A 25,138-nucleotide genomic window follows, 5' to 3' on the forward strand; every position below is an offset into this window, starting at 1 on the left:
GGATTTCCTTGCAGTCCAAGGGACTCTCAAGAGTCTTCTCCAACACCACAGTTCAAATGCATCAATTCTTCAGCACTCAGCTTTCTTCACAGTCCAACTCTCACATCCATACATGACCACTGGAAAAACTATAGCCTTGACTAGACGGACCTTTGCTGGCAAAGTAATGTCTCTGCTTTTCAATATGCTATCTAGGTTGGTCATAACTTTCCTTCGAAGGAGTAAGTGTCTTTTAATTTCATGGCTGCAGTCACCATCTGCAGTGATTTTGGAGCCCCCCAAAATAAAGCCTGACACTGTTTCCACTGTTTCCCCATCTATTTCCCATGAAGTGATGGGACCAGATGCCATGATCTTCGTTTTCTGAATGTTGAGCTTTAAGCCAACTTTTTGCTCTTCTGTTTCACTTTGATCAAAAGGCTTTTTAGTTCCTCTTCACTTTCTGCCATAGGGTGGTGTCATCTGCATATTTGAGGTTATTGATATTTCTCCCGGCACCAAGCTTGTGCTTCATCCAGCCCAGCGTTTCTCATGATGTACTCTGCATATAAGTTAAATAAGCAGGGTAACAATATACAGCCTTGATGTACTCCTTTTCCTATTTGGAACCAGTCTGTTGTTCCATGTCTAGTTCTAACTGTTGCTTCCTGACCTGCATACAGATTTCTCAAGAGGCAGGTCAGGTGGTCTGGGATTCTCATCTCTTGAAGAATTTTCCACAGTTTCTTGTGATCCACACAGTCAAAGGCTTTGGCATAGTCAAGAAAGCAGAAATAGATGTTTTTCTGGAACTCTCTTGCTTTTTCAGTGATCCAGCAGATGTTGGCAATTTGATCTCTGGTTCCTCTGCCTTTTCTAAAACCAGCTTGAACATCTGGAAGTTCGCAGTTCACGTATTGCTGAAGCCTGGCTTACAGAATTTTGAGCATTACTTTACTAGTGTGTGAGATGAGTCCAATTGTGCAGTAGTTTGAGAATTCTTTGGCATTGCCTTTCTTTGGGATTGGAATGAAAACGGACCTTTTCCAGTCCTGTGGCCACTGCTGAGTTTTCCAAATTTGCTGGCATATTGAGTGCAGCACTTTCACAGCGTCATCTTTCAGGATTTGAAAGAGCTCAACTGGAATTCCATCACCTCCACTAGCTTTGTTCGTAGTGATGCTTTCTAAGGCCCACTTGACTTCACATTCCAGGATGTCTGGCTCTAGGTGAGTGATCATACCATCATGATTTTCTTGGTCGTGAAGATCTTTTTTGTACAATTCTTCTGTGTATTCTTGCCACTTCGCCTTACACTCCAGCCAAAGCAAAGCAAAGTATTGCTTGTGTGCCCTTATCAAACATGAGATGGTGCACATCTGCTGGGGGACTCAGCAAGGATGCCATGGACCAGAGTTGGAAACCCCTGCCTTCTAAGCTTCTCCAGTGAGAAAAGACAACAGATGTGCTTTGATAAGAAAGAGTTCAAGGAGCAGGAATGGGGCCCTCCCAGGCTTCTTTGTGTCAATGGATTAAGACTCAAGTCCCATCAAATGTCCACCAATTCTGAGCCTTATCTCCATTTCTCCTTTAGGGTGACAACATTTCTTCTCTGAAGGGCAGACCAACCATTTTGTGTTGACACAAGCCATTCAATTGAAGGGTGACTTCAAGATTTCTTCCAGAGATCTTCTCTGGATGCCTTTTGATAGGATACTCTGCAGCCATTTCACTGGCTGACTCATCACTGTACAACCACTGCCCCAGGGGAACCCTGGGGATGGGACGGGAGTAGGAGGATGGACGGGATCGAAGCCAGAGGAGAACATCAATCCTGAGTTCCAAATTCATTACCAGAGCTCGTGGGCCTTCATGTCTGGCTCCTGGATGACATGCTCACCACCACCTGCCTCCCCAACCAGCTGAAAACTCCCTGAGGCAGCAGCCAGCCTGCTTCACACCCTACTCTACAACGAGCTCCAGCACACAGCAGTTGCTCAACAAAATTGGCTGCATGAAGGACCGTCGAATCCACCCCCCAACCCCTGCAATGAATTCTGTCTTTGAACTCTTTGGAGAGGAAAAAAATAGTCTCAGCAAAGTTTAAAGATATTCAGGAAGGGGAATGCGGAAAACATCATCTGTAGCTAAACTCTATAGGCAAAATCTTTACGAAGACGCTGGGTTTGCAAACAGCACTTGGAACCCAGCAGTGGTCTCTGGTCTGTCTTCCCGTCAATGTGGCTATTCAGGCTTGCCCTTCACTGAAAGCCAGAGCTGTCTCTGGAATAAGCTGGCCTTTAGGATTTTTATACCTCATAATTGCGGCTTTATTTAGCCGAATATAGTTGGGTAGAGCAGCCTAAAGCATTTGAGGGCTCACTATTTAAGAAAATGGGCAGACAGTCCTCACCCTCAGACACACACATGAAAAGTGGAATGCTTACCCAGAGGATGGGCTGTATTTGAGCACATCCTAATTAAGATCCCCTGAGTGGACCAGCACAGGCCTGGGGAAATTCCATGCCCAAGTTCACGCCAAGGTTACCCTGTGCACCGTCCAGCTCCGGACCAGGGGTCCCGGGGCACTGAGCATTTCTACGTCATTCTGCAGACTCCATCTGGTTCTGTAAGTGTGGACAAAGCTCATAGCTAATGTCAAGTTCTCGTGTCATCCTCTCATTGCCCTGGGAGACGTGAACAGCCCCATTTCACAGATGGGAAAACTGAGGCTTGCAGAGGCTATGTGACCTGCCCAAGCTCACACAGCTGAGAGTCAAACTCCTTTCCCTGAATTCCACACCCTTCATCGCCACACAGGGACAGGCTGGAGGGGTAGGAACACCTCTTATGGTCTATCCTTATCCCTGCTCCATCTCCATTAAGAGGTCAAGGCTTTGCCAGGCACCTCAATAAACACTTATTAAGTAGCTTATGCAGATAAGCCGCTTTAGAGGAGACTTTCTGCATGGTTAGCTAAGGAAATCAGGATGCCCGCCAAGTGAAGTTGGGTATTTTCCACCAAAAATAAAGAAGCAAGTCCAGGAGGCTTCATTGGGTGGGTTAACCTGCATCTAGGCTGTCTTCCTGTACATTTGTTCTCTGACAAGGACCCTCTGTGGACTTTGGGGGTATATTTATTCAGACAACATGCAGAACACACCTGCTAGGTGCCCCTGGAGGCCCTGGCGTGAACCAGTGGTTGTAACTACAGGTGATTCAAGTTCATGGAGAGTCTGGGTGCAGTGAGAGCATGGAGGCAAGTGAGTGGCTTGGCTGTGAAATCAGGGAAGTCTTCCTAGAGGAGGTGTGACACCACAATTGTGTTTTCCAAGAAAAGAAGGCATGTGCCAGGATCCTGAGATGGATGGGGACCCCAGTAACCCCTAAGGTGAAGAACTCCATGCCAGGTGACGAGTGAGGTCATACCTCCCCGCCTGCTTCTCCAAGAAAGTAATGGGCTGGGTCCATAAAGTGCTGACTATGTGCAGGCTGCTGTCCTAGTAACTCATACATTCCTATCGCATCCTCCCAGCAAACCATCTGCAGGAGATGATGGCATTACTCTTACAGATGGGGAAACTGAGGCTCAGAGAAGGCAAGCAGTTTGCCTGGCATACCTGGCCCCTCTGCCCACCCTACACCGCAACTGCCTGCCTCGTGCACACATGGAGTCCCCCAACGGGAGACCTGAGGGGGTGCCCCCAGGGGTCTGCCCTCCCTCACAGTCCCCTAACCAGCCCTCAGGATCTGAGAGGGGACTTGTCTCTCTGGGCAACCAGATAGCAGCCACAAGGACCCGCCTGAATGGGGACCTGGAGCCTGACATGCCTCAAGTGTAGGCCTGCCTTTTCAGCCCTCCTATTACCCCCAGGGGCTGACACGTCACCCCATGCTCACACAGGAAGACTGAGGCTCAGATTGATGAAGTGACCTGCCAGGGTCCCCCTGCTGGAACATGCAGGGTTGATAGCCCTCAAGCAGGTGTACTCTAAAAGCCACACTTGTCCCAGGAATCCAGGTATCAGAGTGGGACTGCGTGGAAATATTTCACTAAGGATGGGCGCGGGGACCCTGTCTCGAAGACAGTGGAGAGGGGGAGCAGGAGGAACTCCGCCTAACAAACACTTGTAGCCCCCTACCATGCGGCGGGCACTGCCAGGACCTGTGTGCTGCGCCACGGCACAGCAGCTCCCTGCGGGGTGTGCCCTTCCCTTCCTTCATCACCAGGCTGTCTTCCTCAACAGCTGCCTGCACAGGAGGCCCTCCCTGACCCGGCCCATGGCGGAGGCGCATGCTACAGCGCCGAGGCACCTGTATCATGCCCTGAAAGGGGCGACGGCCCCGCTGGATGTCAGGTTCCCCGGGGCAGGGCCGGGACTGGTCCCCACAGCCACCCCACCCCATCACCTGGCAACACCCTGGCACACAGCAGGCACTCAGGATGTTCACACTAAATGCACTGACTCTCTCATCTGAGCCTGAGATGCGTCACGGACAGAGTCACCAGGCCCATTTTGCTGCTGGGCAGAGAGACCGAGGGATTTGAGCAAAGAGCCTCAGATCACCAAGATCCAGAGCCGGAAGTCTCATGTCTGGACTCTGGGTTGAGCCCCTCCTTCCCCCGGAGACTCAGCTCCCTGCATGTAAGTCATGACCCAGGGGACCACATGGACTGGGCCTCACTGACCGAACCATCAGACCCTTGCTTCTCCCCTCAGAGGACGCCCCGCTGCCACCGCCCCGCTGCAGCGCAAGAGGGCTGGAACTCCTCTCTTCACCCTGGAGCCCACTGGGCTGACCCCACGAACCCCCGGCAGGGAAGGGCCGCTGCCTCCTGCCCGTGCCAACCCTCCTGAAAGGCCCCTCTCAGCTGTCACAGGACCTGTTGATGCAGCCATGTGAAAAAAACACACCTCAACCGCAGACACGTGGTCAGCACCTCAGCTGGGATGGAGTTGGAGGAAATAGTCCAAAATGTGAGGAGCACTTCAGGCATGAAAAATGTGCATTATTTACAGGAGCGGGATAAATGGAAACGGCAATAAACAAATGCTGGCGTCGCAGGAAAATACATGGCCTGAAAGCTCTAGCTGGGCCTGAGCTGAGCAGGGAGGGGAACTTAGATGTTTATGACGAGTAAGGGCCTGGTGAGCCGCACACATGGGTTGGTGGGGGCGCTGGTGGGGACAAGGGCGAGCAGGAGGGGCTCCGACAGCCCACCCAGCCCACAGCTGGTCTGGACCATCTATCACACGGCTGCTTTAAATTCCTCATTTGTTGTCTGTTTTATACCAAAGTCTGAGCACCAAGAGGGCAGGATGCCTCTGGTCAGTGCCGCCCATGGGAGACGCCCACTGGGGGATGTCCCAGGGGGAGCTAGGGCTCAACCCCAAGTCTGGAGATGAGGAGGGGAGGAGGGGAGCATGGGCTGGAGTCTGGAGATGGAGGAGGGGAGCAGAGGCCAAGGGTGGAAGGGACCAACTTCTCCCCCTAGCTGTCCAACGTCCCCGTTTCACATTGGCAGCTCTATGACTCAGGGATGGGAGCGGAAGCCTGCTTCCAAGGGCTCTGAAGTGGATTCCTACCTTGGTAACAGAGGTTGTTCTTGCAGCCACCGCCATACTTGGCCGGGCACTCAGAGCAAGGCTGGCCGGTTCTGTAGGGGGCTTCTCCAATCCAGTTGCCCCTGAGGACAGACCAGAAACACCATCACAGGGCTGCCATTCCAGAGCCTGGGGACCCCTCTTTCTGTTCTAGACCCTCCTGGGGCCCTGACATGGGCGGGGAGGAAGGAAGGTATGAGGGGGACAGGCGCTTGCCCTGAGCCCCTCTGTGCACAGTGTCTAGAGAATTACAGAATAATATAGCCAGGAGCCATGAAGTGTCCTTCTCCTTCTCATCCTTTGTCCTGTGGCCCCCACCTACCCATGCTGCTCCCTCGCCCAACTCTGAAAGCCGGCGGCACCGCCTCCTCCCCCAGCCCCGACACCAACGCGCCGGGAAACTGCTGGGACCCTCCCATTTAAGCCATTTCTCAAATGAGTGATGGGCAGCCTGTTCCAGGGAGGACCTCAAGGTTACTGGCTTCTCACTGCATACCCACCTGCTTACTCCATCCTTCCAGCACCCTAGGAAGGACATGCTAGAGTTCAATCCTTTATCAGTAGAGGAAAGAGGCTCAGAGATGTTAAGTGACTTGCCCAATGTCACACAGCGAGTGAGTGTGAGGGCTGGGATTTGACCTCAGCCTGTGGGGTTCAGAGCTTTGACCATACTCTGCTCGCGGGGCTGGAACCAAGGTCCCTCTGGGCATCATAGGTGCCTATCTGCCTCCCTCTAAGCTCCCAGAGCAGGAAAACCAAAGGCTGCTTGGTGGGAATTCTCCAGGGCCTGGGTAGCGAGCGGGTAGTGAGCAGGACTCCAAGGCCCTTCTCATGGTGCCTTTGGCAGCACAGGCTGGAGCAGTGAGTGACCAGGGGCCGGTCTTTGTGATCTGTTCTAGGAGCTTCCTTCATGGTTGCCCCACTCAACTAGCTATCCTCTCAGGAAATAGATGCAGGGCCCCACTCTTGGGCCAAGGGTGGCCGAGCCATGAGGAGCAGGCTCCGGGGCTAGACCTGGCCCTGCCAACCAGAACCTCTGCCCCCTTCTCTGTGCAGGGTAACCTCGGGGGCTGGTCGTGAGATGAAGGAGGTGGCTGTGTGTACGCCTCACGTCGGGGCTGGCCTCTGGTGATGGCGACACATTCTCTGAGTGCTTGCTAAGTCAGCAGCCTCATGGGGTGACAGTCTGACGGCTGTCCAGGGTGGCCAGGGAGGGAGGGGTCCCATTAGTGCTGGCCAAGGGACAAACCTGCAGAAAACATACTATTTGCTCCTGGTCAGCACAAAATAGCGGAATGGAACCACCCAGGGCCACACGGGTGTCCGGCTAGGGATGGTGGGCAGGGGCTGTCCTATTCTGCACCCAGAGAGGGCAAAATAACATTCCCCAGCAGGCTGCAGACACTGCTTTGTTGAGCACATCTGCCTCACGTGCAGGCTGGCTGGGACTCACGGAGGGCCACAAATTCAGGTTAACCCCCACAAATGGACCATCACCAGGTGGACCCTGGGTGCCCCAGCACCTGCCCTGTCACTGGATGGGGCTCAATAGGTTCTTCAGACCATTTGGGCCCAGATGGGCTCTTCCCCTCCCTGAGCTGAGTTTGCCAGAATATGTAGGCTCCACGTTTCCTCAGTGACAAACCATGCCTCCCACAGGACTGGAGCAGTAACTCTCAGAGTTAGCCGTTGTGGATGTGGGCTGGGTGCCAGGTGTCCTGGGAGCCCGTCTTCCAACCTGGGTGCTATGTTATATATACATGATGCATGGGCTGAACGTATGTGCACACCCCCCAACTCATATGTTAAAACCCTAACCCCAAGGGTAGCCGCATTTGGAGATGAGGCCTCAGAGGAGGTGACTGAGGTTAAACGAGGTCACAAGGGTGGGGACCCTGATCCGATAGGATTAGTGTCCTTACAGGAAGAGACATAGGGAGCCAACTTCCCCTCCACCTCTCTCCTCCACCCCCTGCACACACTGAGGAAACACCATGTGGAGACATGGGGAGAAGGTGGGCGTCTGTGAGCTGGGAAGAGAATCCTCACCAGAAACCAGCCCTGCTGGACCCTGACCTGGACGTCTGGCCTCCAGGGCTGTGAGAGGGAAATCTGCGCTGAAGCCACTTTGTTACAGCAGCCTGTGCTAATACATGTTTATACACGTGAAAATTGACCAGCTGTACTTTCAGGATTAGTGTATTTTACTATACATAGGATATTAATTTTTTAAGAAAGGGATAGGAGCTAAATAAGGGGGAAGTGGTATTTCTAGTAGGATCTTCTAGTGTTTGGGGTTTTTTAAATACACAGTTAAATTGAATGATTCCTCACTCCCCACCTGCCACTCTTCCAGGAGTTCTGACCAGCTTACTGCCCTTCCATGGGGCTTGGTCCCTCCCATTGATGACACAATCCCTAACCTCATCCCTGTGGCTGTGGAGACACTGCTACCACTAGCGTGCCGGATGGTTTATGGAGAGTTTCTATTTTCCTCCCAACCTCAGCGATTCCCTCTACATCCCACCTTCTCACGGCCACTCCTGACCCAACCCAGTAAATGAGGTCATTCCTGCTTCATGCAGTCACTGAGAAAATATGCCTTAAGGGCCCCTGCATGCAGGGCCCAGTGTTAGGATGGTGGCCAGCCCCATGGCCAGTGCGCAAACCACAGGCTGTAAACTGGGTGAGCTGTTCTCCGAGAATCAGCACATAGTTGTCTCATGAGCAGCAGAGGCGAATGAGTAAAGGGGTAAGTGACACACTGATGACATCAGGATGCTGTAAAGACGAAGAGGGACTGTGACCACAAGGTTTGGTGAGGTCCCTTCTGGGAGGGGAAATATAAAGCAGCAAAATACCTATTTACTAGAGTGCTCTTTGCTGCATATTTTCAGAGAAAAAGAATCTTTGTGGTGGACTCCACTAGTTGCCCAGCCAACAGCTATTCCTGCTTCTGACTTATTCAAGTAGTCCCAGAGGACGATTTGCCAAGCCAACTGGGACAAGTTCATTGGTCAAAGCCAACTGAGGTAGTCTTGTTCCCCCTTGTCCACGAGCAGTCCGGTTCTGGCAAATGACTTAAGGAGAAAGTGGGCCAGGGAAGAGCAAAGCCAAAGGAGAGAACTCTTTTCTGCCATTCGCTTCCCTTCTGTTTGGGAAGACTTGGTGCCTGATGTTTTGCAGCCTTCTTAAGACCATGAGGAGAGGACAGTACTGCAAGAAGACAGAAAGTTCACACTGACGCTGCTGAGCTACTAAGCTAACCTGGACACACTAATCTCTGAATGTGAAGTAATGAAGAGACTTTACCACTTAAGCCAGTTCTAGCTGGGTCTTCCACGGCAAGCAAACACACTCCAACCCATAAAACCATGTCACTTGTTCTTACTTTGGAGAATAATTGCAGACGAGGTAGACCGCATTTTCCCAAACATCTCCCCAGACATTCATCCTCTGGCAGGTGTTCACAGCACAGCCAATCTTGTTGGTTGTGGCCCAAACTATCTGAAAAGATGACATCCATACATCAAAGTTCAAGGGGAAAATGACCAGGGTGACGTAATCTGGCCTGAATCCATCAGGTGCCCACAGTAAACGGGTGTGTGGCAAAGGGGTGAAGGCCCAAATTCTTCCCTTAGCCCATGAAAGATCCAGACATTTGTTTAAATCAAAAACAGAAAAGTGAACAAAACAAAATAAAGAAAACGCCCCAGCCATGTAAAACTGCCCCGGAAGTTTCTAGTGCTTATTCTCAGCTCCCATATTTGTGAACCAGCCACAAACAGCTCAACCCACCAGTTATACTTTGAGTAGGACTGAGTTAAAGGGAAAAAATTAAGGCAATGATAGAACAGAAGTTCTCTGATTGGGGGAGAGCCCCAGAATGCTGGGGGGTGCCAGGCTGAGGCCATGCCTGATCTTCTAGCCTTACCTGGGTGTAGTGGGTGCACATGAGCCCAGAGCACCTCTCCGGACACCAAGGGTTGCATTCATGGGGGTAGGGGTAGGTGTAGTCCTTCACCTCATCGTACCAGGACTGCACATGGGAGCCAGGAGAGCGATGCCTGCAGGGACAGAGGGACAGATCAGCTGGTGCAGTTCTGGCCACCACATGCACAACAACAGAGACCCCTTCTGGCAGCACTACCACCCACGGTGGAGCTGGAGGCAGGGGGGTGGCGGGCGCTCCTCAGGCCAACAGCACCACATTCCACCTGGCACCTGTTAGAAATGCGTAAAACATGAACTGGCCTCCTTCAGAGTCCAGGAGTATGCCTGGGTGACCCAGACACCACCTGTGTGTATGGGAAACCTGTATCTGGCCCCAATGAATCCTTTTTTATACTATTAATTATGTATTTTTTATATACATTTGGGGAAATATATGCAGCCCCTGAATCCCATATTTCACAGACTACTGCATAAGAAAAAACCGAAGGGGGCGAAAACCTTGCTCCAAGCTCCCATTTGGGATCCTATCACCTGAGCCCTCCCTCGCCCCCAGCACTTAGAAGACCCTCCCCACCTCTTGTTGGTGGCCGCTGGCCCTCTCTTCAGCCCCAGGCTGGCACTGGGAGAGAAAATAAGCCAGATGCAAGCCCCAGTTCCTGTCACCAGCAAGTGTGGACAAAGTGGTTTCAATAAGCAGAACAGTTGCGGGGGAACTGGGCACTTCTGAGGGCACCGTGGGGAGCAGGGCAGCCAGCAGTCCTCTAATGATCACTGTCAGGACTCAGGTAATGGTGGCGGTCAGTGCCCTGGCCAGGGAAAGCACCTCTCTGCTTGGGGCCAGCTCGGAGAAGGACACACAGACAGTGACAGGGCTCCAGGGACACAGGGTACCCACCACCCCATCTATCCATGCCCCACAAGCTTGCTGCCAGGCTGGGCCGGTTTTAGAAAGAAAGCATTCAGCTGCTGAGGGGCTTTCAGACGAGGGGCTCCTCTGGAAGGTGAGTCAGCAATATTGATCCAGAAAGGGAACAGCCTCTGTGCCATGGACTCATCAATCCTACTCCTTGGAGTTTTCCTAATGAAATCATTCAAATGAGCCAAAAGGGAAAAAGAAAAAAACAAAACCCAGCTACGAGGATGGAATGGCTAAATTCTGGTCTGTCAACCTGAGGGCTCACAGGCAGCCTTTAAAATGTGATAACCATGACAAGTATGTACTAGAAAACTGTTTGATGTCATATGAGAAGGAAAAAAAAAATCAATAGCTGTCCTGGCCACGGTTACAACTATGCGAAAATATGTCGGCCAGATGCAGCCCAGGAGCCCAGAAACACAGAAAGAGCTGACCAGGTCAGCGGATCCATGGGTTGGGTTCCTCTTAGACATTTTCTGGCGATGCTGTCATAAGACTGACTGGATAAAAAGCAGAAAACAACACCGGGTTGCTATGCCTCCACGAAGTCAAGCCTCTAGCCCGGTGATGACCCCTTGCCCAGGTCCTGCCCAGAACAACCCTGGCTAAAGGAGAGTGCAAGGGCTTGGGGTCCCATTAAAATCTGAGCTCAGAAACTGGATATGGTAGGTCTGAAGGCCAGCAAACCCTGCCCTGTGTTTTCAGGGGCTCTGTCCAGTCCATATCAATTTTTCAATGAATGGGGCAAAATGAAGCAGACTCTGGAACCCTAGCGATTCCTGGGCCCCTACTCAGAGAACTTGTGTGCCTTGCACATGGTCAGCGAGTCTCAATCTGTCTGTCGGAAGACATCTTCCCCACTTCCTCTAAGGAAACCGGCCCAGCTGACCTGGGCAAAGGTCAGTGGGTGACATTTAACAGATGCTCAGAGGTCCAGCAGTGTGAGTGAGACCCCAGGTCACAAGTAGGGGCCACGGCGGCTCTCACCTGCCCCAGTGCACGGCCAGGTTCTGCCCGATGGACACCAGCAGGCTGGTGGGCCCATGCTCCCAGATGCACTCCTGGGCCCAGGCCGTCGCCGACTTCTCCAGCTCTTCATCCCAGGTCTGCAGGGGACGAGAAACAGGCACCAGGAGGTAGGGTCAGGAGCGTGTGGAAGAACTCAAACTGCACAGACGCCCCCAGCTCGGGCCCCAGGACGACCCTAAGGACCAGGCTCAGCTTCCGCGACACTGGACTCAAGGACTCCGAGAGCATCTCAACAGTCGCTTCTCAGCAAAGAACCTGGAGGAGCCTGGATGCTCAGAGCTCCTGCTCATCCTGTAACTTGTTGGGAACCCTGGCAAGTCCCTCCTCTCAGCCTCAGCCTCCACATCTGTGAAATGGGAGGATGAATAACCTGGAGATATATGGTGATCATGTACCTAATGCCACTGAACAGTGCATTTTAAAATGGCTGAAATGGTAAGTTTTATATTATGTATATTTTACCATTATATATATACACATATATATTTCTTTATACACACACATGCTAAATCGCTTCAGTCATGTCCAACTCTTTGTGACCCTGTGGGCTGTAGCCTGCCAGGCTCCTCTGTCCATGGGGATTCTCCAGGCAAGAATAATGGAATGGGTTGCCATGTCCTCCTCCGGGAGATCTTCCTGACCCAGGGATCAAACTCACATCTCTTATATCTCCTGCATTGGCAGGCAGGTTCTTTACCACCAGTGCCACCTGGGAAGCCTATATATAACCCTCTCTATATATACATACATACATACACATACATATATATATAGATTTTTTTTTTCTAAGTAGCAAGAAATGCCTTTAACTCACCCAGTCCTGCTCCCCTCCGGCAAAGCCCACCCTGAGGCAGGGTCTGGGACAAAGAATCTGCCACCTGCTCCCCTCCCAGCCAGGACAGGGTGCATATATAACTCCCCGGAAGAGAAACCGGTGAACCAGGTGAGGGAGACTACTTCTCTCTTTCGAGAAACTGATGCCCAGCGCCCTCACGCTATGAGCCAGCGGCTCCTCGCCCCCTCCCAGAGTCTCCTGGCAGGCAGGAGGCCCAGCCCCGCACATAGTAGGAGCTCACTGACAGCCTGTACAGGGAGGGCCCTGGGACGTTCCAGGAGACTGGTTCACCAACCATAGGGCCCCAGCATGGAGCCACCCCTTGCCCCAAGCTCTGGTCCTGCGTCTCCTTCTGGCCAAGATAACTACACTCCTCAACATCCAGGGGCAAGGTTGTCTTAACTCTGTGGGGTTTTATAGTCCACCTCTTGGGATGAGCCTGTTTCAGAGGGCTGTGGCTCAAAGCCCCAGGAAGCGGGGCTGAGCAGGAAGTCATGGATCTGAGACACTCTCTCCAATCAGTGCCACCTGTTGTTGGGTGGATGGACGTTGGCAGGCGAGGATCCTGGCAGGGGGCAGGGGGAGCCTAAAAAGAAACCTACCCTGATTCTCTCCATCTTTAACCCTAAAGAGCTCTGTATGGCTGCCCTGCGCATTAACATTTTGAAAGGGTGCCCACTCTGCCTCCTAAAATTAGCACAGCCCCTTCAGAACAAACCCCTGGACTATTTTCTTGAGGGAAAAAAAAAGAAATGGTTTCATAAGGAGTCCCCAGGGGACAGCCTTGCTCAGGCTCTGCCCAGGCGGCATCCACTCATCCCTGGTGACAGGCCACCTCATCGGGCACAGCAATGCCTAGGGGCCCACAGCCACACAGGCAGGTGCCCGACCATGAGGGTGACCGAGGTCAGAGCATGATCAACACAGAGAGTGGCAGCTGAGTCCAGAGGAAGGAGAAGGCCAGGGCCTGGGCTGCATGGAGCTGGATACGGGAGTGACAGGGTGCAGAGGGGGGCTGTACACACAGCACCCCGAGACCTCTCTGGCCGCAGAGGAGGAAGGGAAACAAGCTAACCAGACAGACCAGGCCTCCTGACAGGAGGCCTCGGGTGCCAGGCAAGAAGCACAGAGGGCCCTTGAGGCTCCTGCCAGGAGAAAGGCTGGAAGAGTAAAGATTGAGGAATTACAACGCGATACCAGGATTCAGAGGGCAAGATGGGAGGTGAGTCCCCCTCCAGGGCTGAGGCTGCCCCGCTAATCACGGTGAGAACACCATGGGCAGGGAGGATGGAAACAGCCAGAGAAAGAGCCCCAGGTACCTAGAGGGGCAGCAGGGTGGGGTAGAGTTCAGACTGAGCATGGACAGGTGAACGAGAGCATGGGTCCTGGACTCAGCTGGACCCAGGTCGGAATCCACCTCTGCCTCTGCCAGCTGTGTGATCCTGGGCCAGTCTGTAATGCTGGGGGGACCCCCACGTCATGGGGCCGAGAAAACCAGACATGGAGACACGTGAGTGAGGGTGGAGCTGGGGACGGGCACCTGCAGCTGGTTGTTCCTTCTGTTCCTCAGTGCGGGGGCTTGAGGTACAGGGGACCTTCCAGTGTCCCTTCTCGGCCTCCTCCTCCCAGCAGAACGCCCCACTGCTCACAGACTCAGCTGCCCCTCACTGTGTGGACAGACGGAGCACCTGAAGAGTGGGGTGGAGACCAGGCTGCTCGGAGGCCACGGTACCAGCACAGCCCCAGGGCTGAGAGTCTGTGCTGGGCGTGTGACAGGCGTGCCGCCAACTGCCAAGTGAGCGTCGAGGCCCAGCCCAGCTAAGGAGACCCCGAGGCCAGAGCCCAGCCTGTGACCCTCACCGGCCCCCGCCCCGAGCCCCCACGCCAGGCCTGCCCCGGGCCCGGCGCTCACCATGTACTCCATGTTGGAGGCGGGCGGCGACACCTGGCCCCGCAGCTTGTTGTGAAGCATGAGGATCTCTTCCCGGTCCACCCTGGAGATGGCCCTCCGCGCCCGCGAGTGGGGCTGGTCCTGCTGGTACTTGCTGAGCAGCTTCTCTAAGTGTGTAACATTGGGCAGGAAAAAGCCTTGGGCTCCGCAGAGCAGCAGCATCAGCCCCAAGGGCACGACGCCGGTCAGGACACAGCTCATGGCTCCACACTGGCAGTGAGGGCAGGGAGTGATGGGTGGCCTGGGTGCCTGAGACAGCTGGGCGCTCTTGTACTCTGAAAGGAAGCAGAGGGTGGCCGGAGAAGTCGGTCAGTGCCAAACTCGCCACGGCAGAGAGTGGACCGGGCACCCCTCTCTCCCCACTGTGCAGATGTGGAGACTGAGGCTCACAGAAGCTACACCAGCAAGGTCTGGCAGGCAGGAAGTGGTGGAGCTGGGATTCAAGCCAACAGCCTCCAGCACGGCAAGCGGCCCGATGCCACATGGACATCCTGGCTCGGTCTCTCCCAGACTCAGCTGCTCGTGGCGCCTCCTTTTCCTCACTCTGAGTCAGCATCTGGACTCATTCAGGGCTCCGGTGAGTCTATGGCCTGAATTAAACTCCATCTCCTGCCCCCAAAAGAGACTGCTTGCTAAAGCCATTTCATGTCAGCAAAGGATGCGCTGTGAACCAACAAGGGTAGCAAACTTCCCAGTCCCTGTGAAGTGAGACTCAGTTCCCAACCTGGCCGGCAGGCACCCCCAGACCCATCCCTGCACAGGCTGCTCCTGTCACGGCCCTTCCATGGGGTGTGTAACCATCACACCCTACGACACAGCCTCCCAGGGCCCAGCCACATGCTCTGCTAACTTGATCCTCAGAGAAAGAGACAGGGCCTCCCAGGGGTACCTGTGTACCCCACTCTCACCCTGTCCCTGCCTGGCAACTCCCCCAAACAGTCCAGCGTGCAGCCTCCCTCGGCCAGCTTCTGTCTGACAGTGGGCCCGTTACGGGCACTGCTGGGTGTGACCCTCTTGGCTGCTGAGTGAATGCAGGGCCAAGGAAGGGATGGAAGATGGTGGCTGGGACTTCCGGACCTCCCAGCCCCTCTTGGGGCTGTGCTTCCCAAGGAGTGTTTCTGGAACCCTAGCTCTTGACACGTGCCGGGCCAGGGGCTGTGGTGCACGCCTCATGGTCACATCAGTTGGGATTCACCCGCTCTGAGATCCACAGTGCCCGACGCTGTCATTTTATGACCCATCAAGGATCTTCATGATCCATCCTTGCCTTTGGGCTCTGGGCCCTTTTCCCAAACACCGCCTCTCACTAACCTTTCTTCCTTGGCAGGCATCTTAGGAAAAGCTGTCTTAGTCTTGGAACACACTTACTAATTCTAAAATTCCCCAGCCTGAAGATAATTTATTAGGTTGAGTTTCCGCTGTGCCTGTGTTCCTTCCCAGAGCCCTTCCTGAGCCTCTGCGGGGGCCAGTCGCCTCATCCATGTCATCTCCAGCCCTCACGACAACCCAGGAGGTCAGTGTGCCCTTGCGACCACTTTACAGATGGAGAGGCTGAGGCTCAGAGAGTTGTTCCCAAGGCTGCTTACTGGTAAGACTAAAACCCAGGTGTGATGTCCCTGAGAGCCTGGGGTTTTCCAGCATGCTGCCCTGGTTCCTCTCACCCTGGGGGGCCAGGGGGTCACACTACAGGTCACGAAGTGTGGTCCTCCTGATGGCTTGTTGTCTGGTCCAAGAAGACAAGACAGGGCTTGTCGTTCACCCTTGTTCGTTCGCCCTCTCGCCTCTGTTTCACCCCCAGGGAGAGTCGGTCAGTTACCCAGTGACCTTTATAGGCACCTATTTTGTGCTGCACACTGGGAGAAGAGGACAACAAGGCATGTCCCTGGCCTCAAGGGGCTCCCAGTTAGGCTGGGAGACGGGCAGGGAAGCCCCCAAGCCCTGACCAGTGGGATAGGCCTGGCTGAAGACAGCACAGAGAGCTGAAAGGAGGGCTCCAGAGACCACTGGCTGAGCAGGGAGGGAGGCAGCCTGGAGGCTGGCCCACCCAGAACCCCAGGAGGCCCCTCTGTCACCTCCCATGTGAGCAACAGCCAGGGTTTCGTTGGTTGCGTTGGACTGGGGCTGCAAGATGGCAGTGGAAGGCGGGGATCCTCTGGGGCTTGCCCTGGGCACCCGAGAGGCTGAGTTCAGAGCCTGGAGCGATGGGAACATGGCAGTTCCCATCTCCATCCCTGGAAACTCTCCAGGGTCCTGACCAGGCTTATGCTTCAGATAAAAGCAGCCGACATCCAGGCGGAGGCCCGGCTCCATGGCCTCTTGGCCGAGGAGTTCCCTCTGGGGCAGAGCTGCAGGGACCACGGGAGGGCTTCTGTGTGCTCACTCGCCCCGTGGGAATCAAGCCAGTAATGCAGACGCTCCCAGGGCCCCTGCCACCTCCCCGCTTAGTCACACCACCATATATGACCATTTCCCAGCTGCAGAGGCCAGGCTGAAAAGGATGCCAAAAAGTACTGACGCTGGGTTAAGATTTGGGACAAAGCGGGAGCAAGACTGACATCACAAAACGACCTCTCGGTCGTCACAGAAACATCCAATTTGCTTTACTCTGCGCTTCAGCATCCTGAGGGGCAGGGCACCCCCAAAGGCTTGAAACAGGAATTGTTCACATGACTCAACTGGACCAAAACCTGGGTTTGGTTTAAATCACCAGTGGGCACAATTCAAATAACTCTCAGTAGAGGGAGGGGTAAAATAGGTGTGGGTCAGCGTGGGTGGAATAGTATAAAGCAGGTAAAAGAAAGACCTGGAGTTCTGGGATTGTCAGCAGCAACAAAGCTCTAATCCAAGGTTGGGCCAAGAAAGTTGTAGAATATGACGCTAATGGTACTATTTATGTACATTTTAAGGCATATAAACCATATTTGGACAAGTTTGTGGATGTTATAGATGGACATGCATGTGTATGTATGTTTATATTACACATATGTATTATATGTGTTTGTACATATATCATATGGTGTGCATGCACATGTTTCTACAGTGAAACCAGTTCATGTTGGTGGTTCACTCTAGGAGGGAAATTGAACTGGGAATGAGAATATGAGGGGACTCATCTTTATCTTTAATATATTGTTTCTGCTTTAAAATCTCAAGAACATGTGGCAAAGTGTAAGCTCTGTTCATGCAAGGTGAACCAGGTGAGTTAGCTGGAACTGTGATGTGGTAACCAGAGCAGGGCGTCCTTGGGGGCCAGACCTCACTGGTGAGTGCCCTCTATCCTCTGGACTTGTCTACTTCAAAGTTTTTAAAAATATTAATGAGTAGAAGAAAGCAAAATGCCAAAGCATGAAAGACAATGAAACCACTGCTGGTTCAAGTGCACCCTCCTGGCATGTTCTCCTGAACAAGGGCGACCTTATTCCAGAAGACTTGGAGAGCCGCCTTCACTCTGAACATTCAGTGGCCTCACATGGCCCATGGCCCACAGACGGGGCCTTCCCTCCAAGGTTCAGGAGAGAGCTGGTGAAGGCTCAGGTGGAGCTTCAAAGTTGGGAGAACCGCGGGGTTTAGTCAAACCTTCCCCTGGGGAGAAACACAAGTGAAAAGAGGCGTTTCCCCAAGTGGCTTCTCCACCTCGAGACAGTCGCTGGCACAGACATGCCGACTTGTCTTGGGCCGGGCCATTCATAGCATCATGTCGGGTGGCACTGCTGGGTCTGAAAGTGGCCTGGTGTGCCTGCAGCTTGGGGCGGGGGCAGGGAGGGTCAGGCTTGGGGGCTGGGGGAGCCATGCTGGGGAGGGGGCAATGCTTGGATCCTGATGGGTTCTAAGTCTGGGCCAAGGAGAACATGGAAGATTCAAGCAGAACTGTAGCAGTAACAGGCCTGGTGTCCCACAACTTTATTCCAGATCACAGCACAGGGCTGGCACACAGAGGGAAACACAGAATCATGGACTGAGCTATGCCTTCTGCAAATTCTGTCACCAGAGTCCCAACCCCAGCTCCTCAGACCACGGCTGGATTTGGATACAGGGCCTTAGAAGAGGTGGTTAAGTTAAAATGAGACCATACGAGTGGGTCCTGCTCCAGTATGGCTGGTGTCCTTGTGAGAAGGATGGATTGGACACAGACACACACAGAGGGATGAGCGTGTGAGATACAGGGAGGGGACCGCCGTCGACACGCTGAAGAGCAATGCCTAAAAGAAACCAGCCCTGCCGGCACCTTGATCTTGGACTTTCGGCCTCCATGAGGGTGAAAGAAAGAACTTCTGTTGTTTGAACTGCTTGGTCTGGGGTGCTTGGTCCTGGCAGCCCTAGCAGACTAGTATTAATACAAGCATCAGATAATAAATGAGAATTAGGTTCTAAACATCCCGCTGGTGGGTGTATGGAAGGGGGTGACGGGGCAACAGAGAGGCAAATTGGGCGGCCGAGACTGAGATCATGGCTGGAACCTGGGTGGAGGCGACTGGTGCTATGTCTCAGCACAAGGCCATTGGCCGAGGCGACTTCGCCAGGCCCTGCCAGCCCCCTGGTTTGGGCAGACTATTCAACTTCTGCTGCCCAAACAGCTCGATCAGAACTTAAGAACAAAGCACTTCAGCCCCCTTTCCATCTGTAATTTAAAAGAAACTGCCTCACAGACAGACAGCAGACTTGTGGTTGCCGAGGGGGATCGGTGTGGGGGAGGGACGGAGCAGGAGGCTGGGGTTAGCAGAAACAAGCTACTATCCACGGGATGGATAAACTACAAGGTCCTACTGCAGAGCACAGGGAACTCTACTCAACATCCTGTGATACACCAGAATGGAAAAGCATACAAAGAAGAATATATATAATGGCAGCGCACTCCAGTACTCTTGCCTGGAGAATCCCAGGGACGGCGGAGCCTGGTGGGCTGCCGTCCGTGGGGTCGCACAGAGTCGGACACGGCTCAAGCGACGCAGCAGCAGCAGATGCATAACTGAGCTGCTTTGCTGTGCAACAGAAATAAACACAACATTGTAAACCAACTATACTTCAATAAAATACACTGTTTTTAAAGTTTTCCAACGGAGACCCACACACTGCCACCTGGGGCTTTCCAGTGACACGTACAGGCTCCTACCAGGGAGGCCAGTGGGGGCTTACCTGGAGGGAGGCCCACTGCATGCCCACGGCTGCATTTCTCACTCCACCCTCCTGATGATCTGGGGGTTTGGGTTCTACTGCTCACATTGGACAGATGAGGAGACTAAGGCCCCTGGGGTCTTTGGGAACACACCCAAGGTCACACAACTGCAAGCAGAAAACCTGGGGCTGGAACGCAGCTCCATCTGGCCTCTGAGCCCCCTCCTCAATGCCACACGCCTTCCCCGGGGTGAGCTTCCTTGGGGATTTCCCATCACCACCCACACAGGGCAGGGCCCCCGCAAACGACCCAGCTCACACTGTGACCCTCCCCGCCCTTCTCTGCTTCCTGGGCAGATGGCTGGGCTCAGTGGAGACAGGCCCCACCCCCACTCCAGGTCAGCCAGTGACTCTGTCGAGAAGAAGGTACCCATGTGTCATCCCCAGGGGAGTGAAACGTTTACGTCATGGTGACATTGCACCACGACATGCCCCGTCACCGAGCCTAGCACCCACCCAGCCTCCATCTGCCTCTGACTCAAACATGACGCCCGCTCTGACTCTCTCTGCAACCCTCCAGCCCTCCTGACATCCCCGAGGGGCTCACACTTCAGGCAAGCGGGTTACCCGAGCTCCCTTTGGGGCCTGGAGATGGAGGCCAACACTCATTGGCTCTTTTGCCCCCCCCTCCCACTTCTCCCAGGGTGGCCAAATGCAGGCTTCGTTTCCAGAGAAGCCCTCTCCACTCTCTGTCCCTGGCCTGCTACCAACAGCATCAAATACCGGAGTGAATGCCGCAGTTGACAGAAATGCAGTCTCGGAGAGGTCTCCTTGATGGCAGTTGAAACTCCCAGCCTGAGAGACCACAAACAAGATAAGGGCACCAGGGGTGGGGCGCAGGGGCGGGGAGACACCAACAAAGTTTTCAAACCCCTCGGTCTACAGCCACTCGATCTGAGGTCGGATTCCTGCAGCATCGCCCCAACTTGCGGGATACATTTGGACTCTGGCTGTTTTCCACTCCGTTTTCTGGAAAACAAAACTGAGCCTGGTGATCTTCCATGGTATTAGTGAGGTCCGGGGCTGGATTGAGGTGGAACCAAGACTTGAGATCCCACTTCCTGGAAGCGTGGAGGGCTTTGTACACTTGGCTGCTGCCACAAAGCTCTGCCATCACCCTCCGCCCCGCCTAAGAGTCTGTGGACGTCAAGGGCACCCACAGCCCCACGTGCCCTCAATCCACCTCGGGGTCTCCTGACACTCAACTCAACTCTCAGGAGCAAAATGAAGAAAGAGAATGTGGATGAACCTGGAGGCGTCACTCCGCCCAGGCTGCCTTCGCCTGTGTTTAGGAAAGTCTGCCAGAAAGATGAATCTTCGTGGGACCCGCCAGCCGGCAGCCCTGAGGCTGTGCCAAGCTCTCTGCTCCTGCACACGCTGTTCCCGCGGCTCAGCCTGTGACCCCGACCTGCCACGCCCCCACCGGGGCCCAGCAGATGAATTCCTGCCCGTGGGTTAGGACTCAACTTTGGGGTCGCAGCTGAATCATGGCCCCAGACCTGTCCGCCTTGTTCACCGCTAAATCGCCAAAGTCTGACCTCGTCAGAACGAGGAGATCTGTACATTCACTTTGTAAATATTTATAGAACACCGCTGGCATCTTCGTCAGTGAACAAGATCGACAGGTCTGCAGGCATGATTCAGCTCCCGAAGGTTTCCAGAAGTGGTGACCCTTTGACTCCTCCACTGAGTCTTCCTGTGGAGCAGAGACTGATCTGTCTGTGAGGGGAGGAGGCAGGCTGGGATCAAGGGATGAGGAAAAGGAACATTACAGGGTCACAACATTACAGGGTTCATTGCATGGTTAATGGCTAATCGTATTGGCTATGAGGATAATAATGATGCTAAATGCTCCACAGACCCATTGTTTGGAGAGATTTGAGGAAGACTGGGATTAATAATGGTGAATGAAGTGAAAAAGGCTATTCTCTCTTATTTCAAAGCCTCTGCTTTGAGACAAATCAAATTTTTAAAACTATTAGATGTCTAATGCTGGTGGGGATGATTTAAAAAAAAAAAGCCTCTCTTAAATCTGAAATATGCTTCAGTTCCCTACATGCCTGGGGCCTTAGCCACCTTCTCTCAGCTTCCTGGGGAAGTGATGACTCGAGATGTCACAGACAGGGTCTGCGGCACGAATATGATCAGCTGGCCAGGAACTGGATTCACAGTGACAGTTATCCGGCCCAGTGGCCATTGCTGCCCTGAGGCTGGGTCTCCTTCCAGGGCTCAGCTGAGCCCTGGGTGTCAAGGAGCCAGCAGCATGCCTCAAGTCTGCTCACACTGGCTGCCTTGCCAGCTAGACTTGGCGCTTCTCGAGGGGCTGGAACCAGTGCTAGACTGGCAAATGTTTAATAACGGACATTTGGAAAACCTTGAAATACTCACCCTAATCTGTAGTGTCTACCCATTCCCTTGGTGTAAATATCCCCACCACGGCAATTTCAAGCCATTGATGTAGGGTCACTGAGTGTGGAGTTTCTGGAAAGAGTCCCACGATAACACACTGTGAGGCAACTTTTCCACCACACACATGGAGTAGACAGCGACCGCCCCAAGAACAGAGAGAACGGTGAGGCAGGGTAAAAGATTAGGGTGCAATAGGTTTTGACTAGCTACTACTTTTATTTTAAATAAGATTTATTTCATTGTAAGTTTATATAACATATAATGGTGGTTGCATGTACAGGGAACTATACCCAGTATTTTGTAATAAACTATAAGAGCAAAAACCTGAAAATATGTATATGTAGGGCTTCCTAGGTGGCACAGTGGTAAAGAATCCACCTGCCAATGCCACAGACCCAGGAGACAGATCCCTGGGTGGGGAAGAACTCCTGGAGGAGGGCATGGCAACCCACTCCAGTATTCTTACCTGGAGAATCTCATGGACAGAGGAGCCTGGCGGGCTGCAGTCCAAGGGATTGTAAAGAGTAGGACATGACTGAGTAATTGGGCGCACACATGCAAACACACACACACACACACACATATATATAGACACACACACATGTACACTGAATCACTATATTGTACACCTGAGACATACACAACACTGGACATCAACTATACTTCAATTAAAAAAAAAAATGTTGGTGGTATTGAACTGGCCCACAACTTTTCCGGAAACTTAACCATCGGCTCCCACAAGCCGGTATGAGCCAGCTCCAGCACGGCACTGGCCGACTGGGTCTTACTCAAGCTGAAACTTCGGGGTGTATTAACTGCTCAACAAACATTTCTCACCAATCACCCAGCCAACACATGATGAATGAGGACAAAGTGGCTGACCTTGTTCTGGGTCCTCTACTCCCAGAATCTTGTCTTTTACCCTCTCTTCAGACTGTTGGGGTCACTATGACTAAGATCCCTATTTTACAGTTGAGGAAACTAAGGCTCAACGCAGACGAGCAACTTGCTCTCAGTCATGCAGAATGCCTGCAGACAACGGCAAGGAGCCTGCCATGCTCTGACTCCCTGCCTGCCTTGCCCTCCAAAATATCAGGGCAGTTCTGACTTGCACCCCCATGTCAGCAGAAGCCCCCACAGCTAGCCCCAAAGGCAGGGGTATCAGGGCTCCAAGCTCCCTCAGGAGCACAAAGGAGAACTCAGAATGTGAGCGAGGCCAAAGGCAGAGCAAAGTCAGACCCACAAACCACCCAGAAATTCCAGGAATGAAGTGGCGGCTGGGAGGACGGGGGCGGGACACCCCAGCCTGTCTCGGGCAGATCCCAGGGCTGGGAAGAGCGGCTGGGTAAGTACCAGACACACCGAGGGCAGGGATCTCCCTCCTCCATGGGAGCCAGTTTTCCATAAACCCTTCTCGACAGAATTAGGGAAAGACCAGGGAGGACTGTTGCTTCCTTTGTCAACTGCTCTGCCCCCAACCTCACAAAGACGGACATTAGGCTTAACAAAAAAGGCCACCACGGACACCTTCTTTCCTCCTGTCCCCTCAGCAAAAGATATGTCCTTATGAGATACACGTGGCAACAACTCGGTACGTTTAACTGAATATAATATATACAACCCACTCAGTTTTTTAAATACTATGCAGAGAACATACACAATTCTGAACAAAAAGAGCACACTTACTCAACAAACATTCGCTTAATCTACTCTGTGCAGAAAAAAAAGAAAAAACAGGTTTGTTCAATACAAGCCAAGATAATATATGAGAAGTCACTTTAAAGTGACTGGATAATAAATTAATATACTCTTCAAATACCCAGTACATGACGCCTGGGGCCCTTTTCTCCCTTCTCGTAGACATGTGGATGTTTCCTTGGAAACAGTGCTCTCAGAAATCTTTAGATAAATGGCAGGAAACCTCCAGCTCCCAAAAACAAGAAATTGAGGACTCTCAGGAGACATCGAAGAAAAGTGTGGACAGTGGGTCAAACCAGGTTTGAATCCTGACTCTATGACGTAGACCTGGGGGCCGGAGTATCCAGTTCCTCCCAGGCAAAACAAAGTACTGAGTTTCTCCCAGGGCTGGGGGAGAATGTGCAGACTGTGGAAATAGTGGTTCTAAGGAGCCCAGCAGCAGAGTCCCGAGACTCACTGGTGCTCACTTAGTGTTTCTTTCCCGCTCCTTGAGGGTGAAACCGGCCACCCCAGACACCTCTGCTCCAGGCTGCGGCGCGGCAGCACCGGGACTATCCTCCCACCCGAAATGCATGATTCACTGGTGTCAGGTGGTACCTGCAAGGATGAGTCACAGCCTTGAACCGAACTCAAGCATTCTATATGGCGCCAGACTATGGAATCTGCACGCGGCCTCTCAGGGGAAATCCCCAGGGCAAGCCCTCAGGTGGCTAGGGAGTCCCTGGGGTATGCAATGAGCAAGACTTTGTCCCCAGGAGTGGGGCGCAGTGGGGGGCGGGCATCGCAGCAAGCAGAGGAGACCATACCAAGGCTGGAGGAAGACAGCCTGGGACACCGGACGGTGCGGGTGGACAGGGGTAGGGGCAGTGACCACTCTGGCTGGGGTGAACCCAGGCAGCGGGAACTGCAAGGACAAAGGCTCTGAGATGGTCACTGTCTTGGCTTGGACAAGAAGGGTCAGAGCAGTGTGACCAGGGAGAAATGGGGTCACAGAGGCAAACAGGGCCAGGCAGCCTGGGGCCTCGAGGGCCTTGACCATAGAGTGTTGATTTTTCTCTAAATGCAAAGCGGAATGGGGGTGGGGGTGTGTCTGTGTGTGAGTGTGTGTGTGTGTGTGTGTGTGTGTGCACCGGCATGCACTTCAGGTGCAGAGCAGAGGAAGCCGACGGTGACAGGGTCTGATTTATGCTCTGAGAACCCGGCAGATGCAGCTCCGCAGATAGAGCTCACAGACCTAACGCAGAACTGAAGAGGCCAGACTCCAGTAATGAAACATCCACGCTGCCCTTGATATAAAGTTCAGAACCAGGCAAAACCAACAGACCCCAACAGAAGATCAGAAATGGTTCCCCTCGGGGGTGGGGCTGTGGGAGGGGCCTGGGGGGTAGTCAGGCTCTGTCACCTTGGGGCCCCAGCCTGCACATGCGCACTTGGAGAAAACGCCATCCCCCTGTGCAGGAATGCATGTGCTTTCTTCTCCAGCATGTTGAACTTTAATAAAAAGTTTCAGTGAAGAGTTAAAGAGGCTCTGGCTTCTGTTGGAAGAATGCCTCCACAGAAGCAGGAGAAGAGCACTGTGCAAGATATAA

At 53.2% G+C, this 25,138-nt stretch overlaps 1 protein-coding gene across 1 annotated transcript in view; it reads right to left on the bottom strand.

The window, feature by feature from the left end:
* The window catches only part of CRISPLD2 (cysteine rich secretory protein LCCL domain containing 2), a 69,673-nt gene that overhangs the window by 38,666 nt on the left and 5,869 nt on the right, over positions 1–25,138 (bottom strand). Inside the window, exons 2-6 of the mRNA XM_040253967.1 lie at positions 14,232–14,545; positions 11,443–11,561; positions 9,520–9,652; positions 8,977–9,092; positions 5,568–5,668 (exon numbers count right to left, since the gene is read on the bottom strand). Of these exons, the coding sequence (XP_040109901.1) occupies positions 5,568–5,668; positions 8,977–9,092; positions 9,520–9,652; positions 11,443–11,561; positions 14,232–14,471 (709 nt within the window). The 5' untranslated portion in view covers positions 14,472–14,545. The remainder of the gene's footprint in view (positions 1–5,567; positions 5,669–8,976; positions 9,093–9,519; positions 9,653–11,442; positions 11,562–14,231; positions 14,546–25,138) is intronic.

The sequence above is a fragment of the Oryx dammah genome, unplaced genomic scaffold, assembly GCF_014754425.2.
Source record: "Oryx dammah isolate SB20612 unplaced genomic scaffold, SCBI_Odam_1.1 HiC_scaffold_13, whole genome shotgun sequence".
Classification (NCBI taxonomy): Eukaryota; Metazoa; Chordata; class Mammalia; order Artiodactyla; family Bovidae; genus Oryx; species Oryx dammah.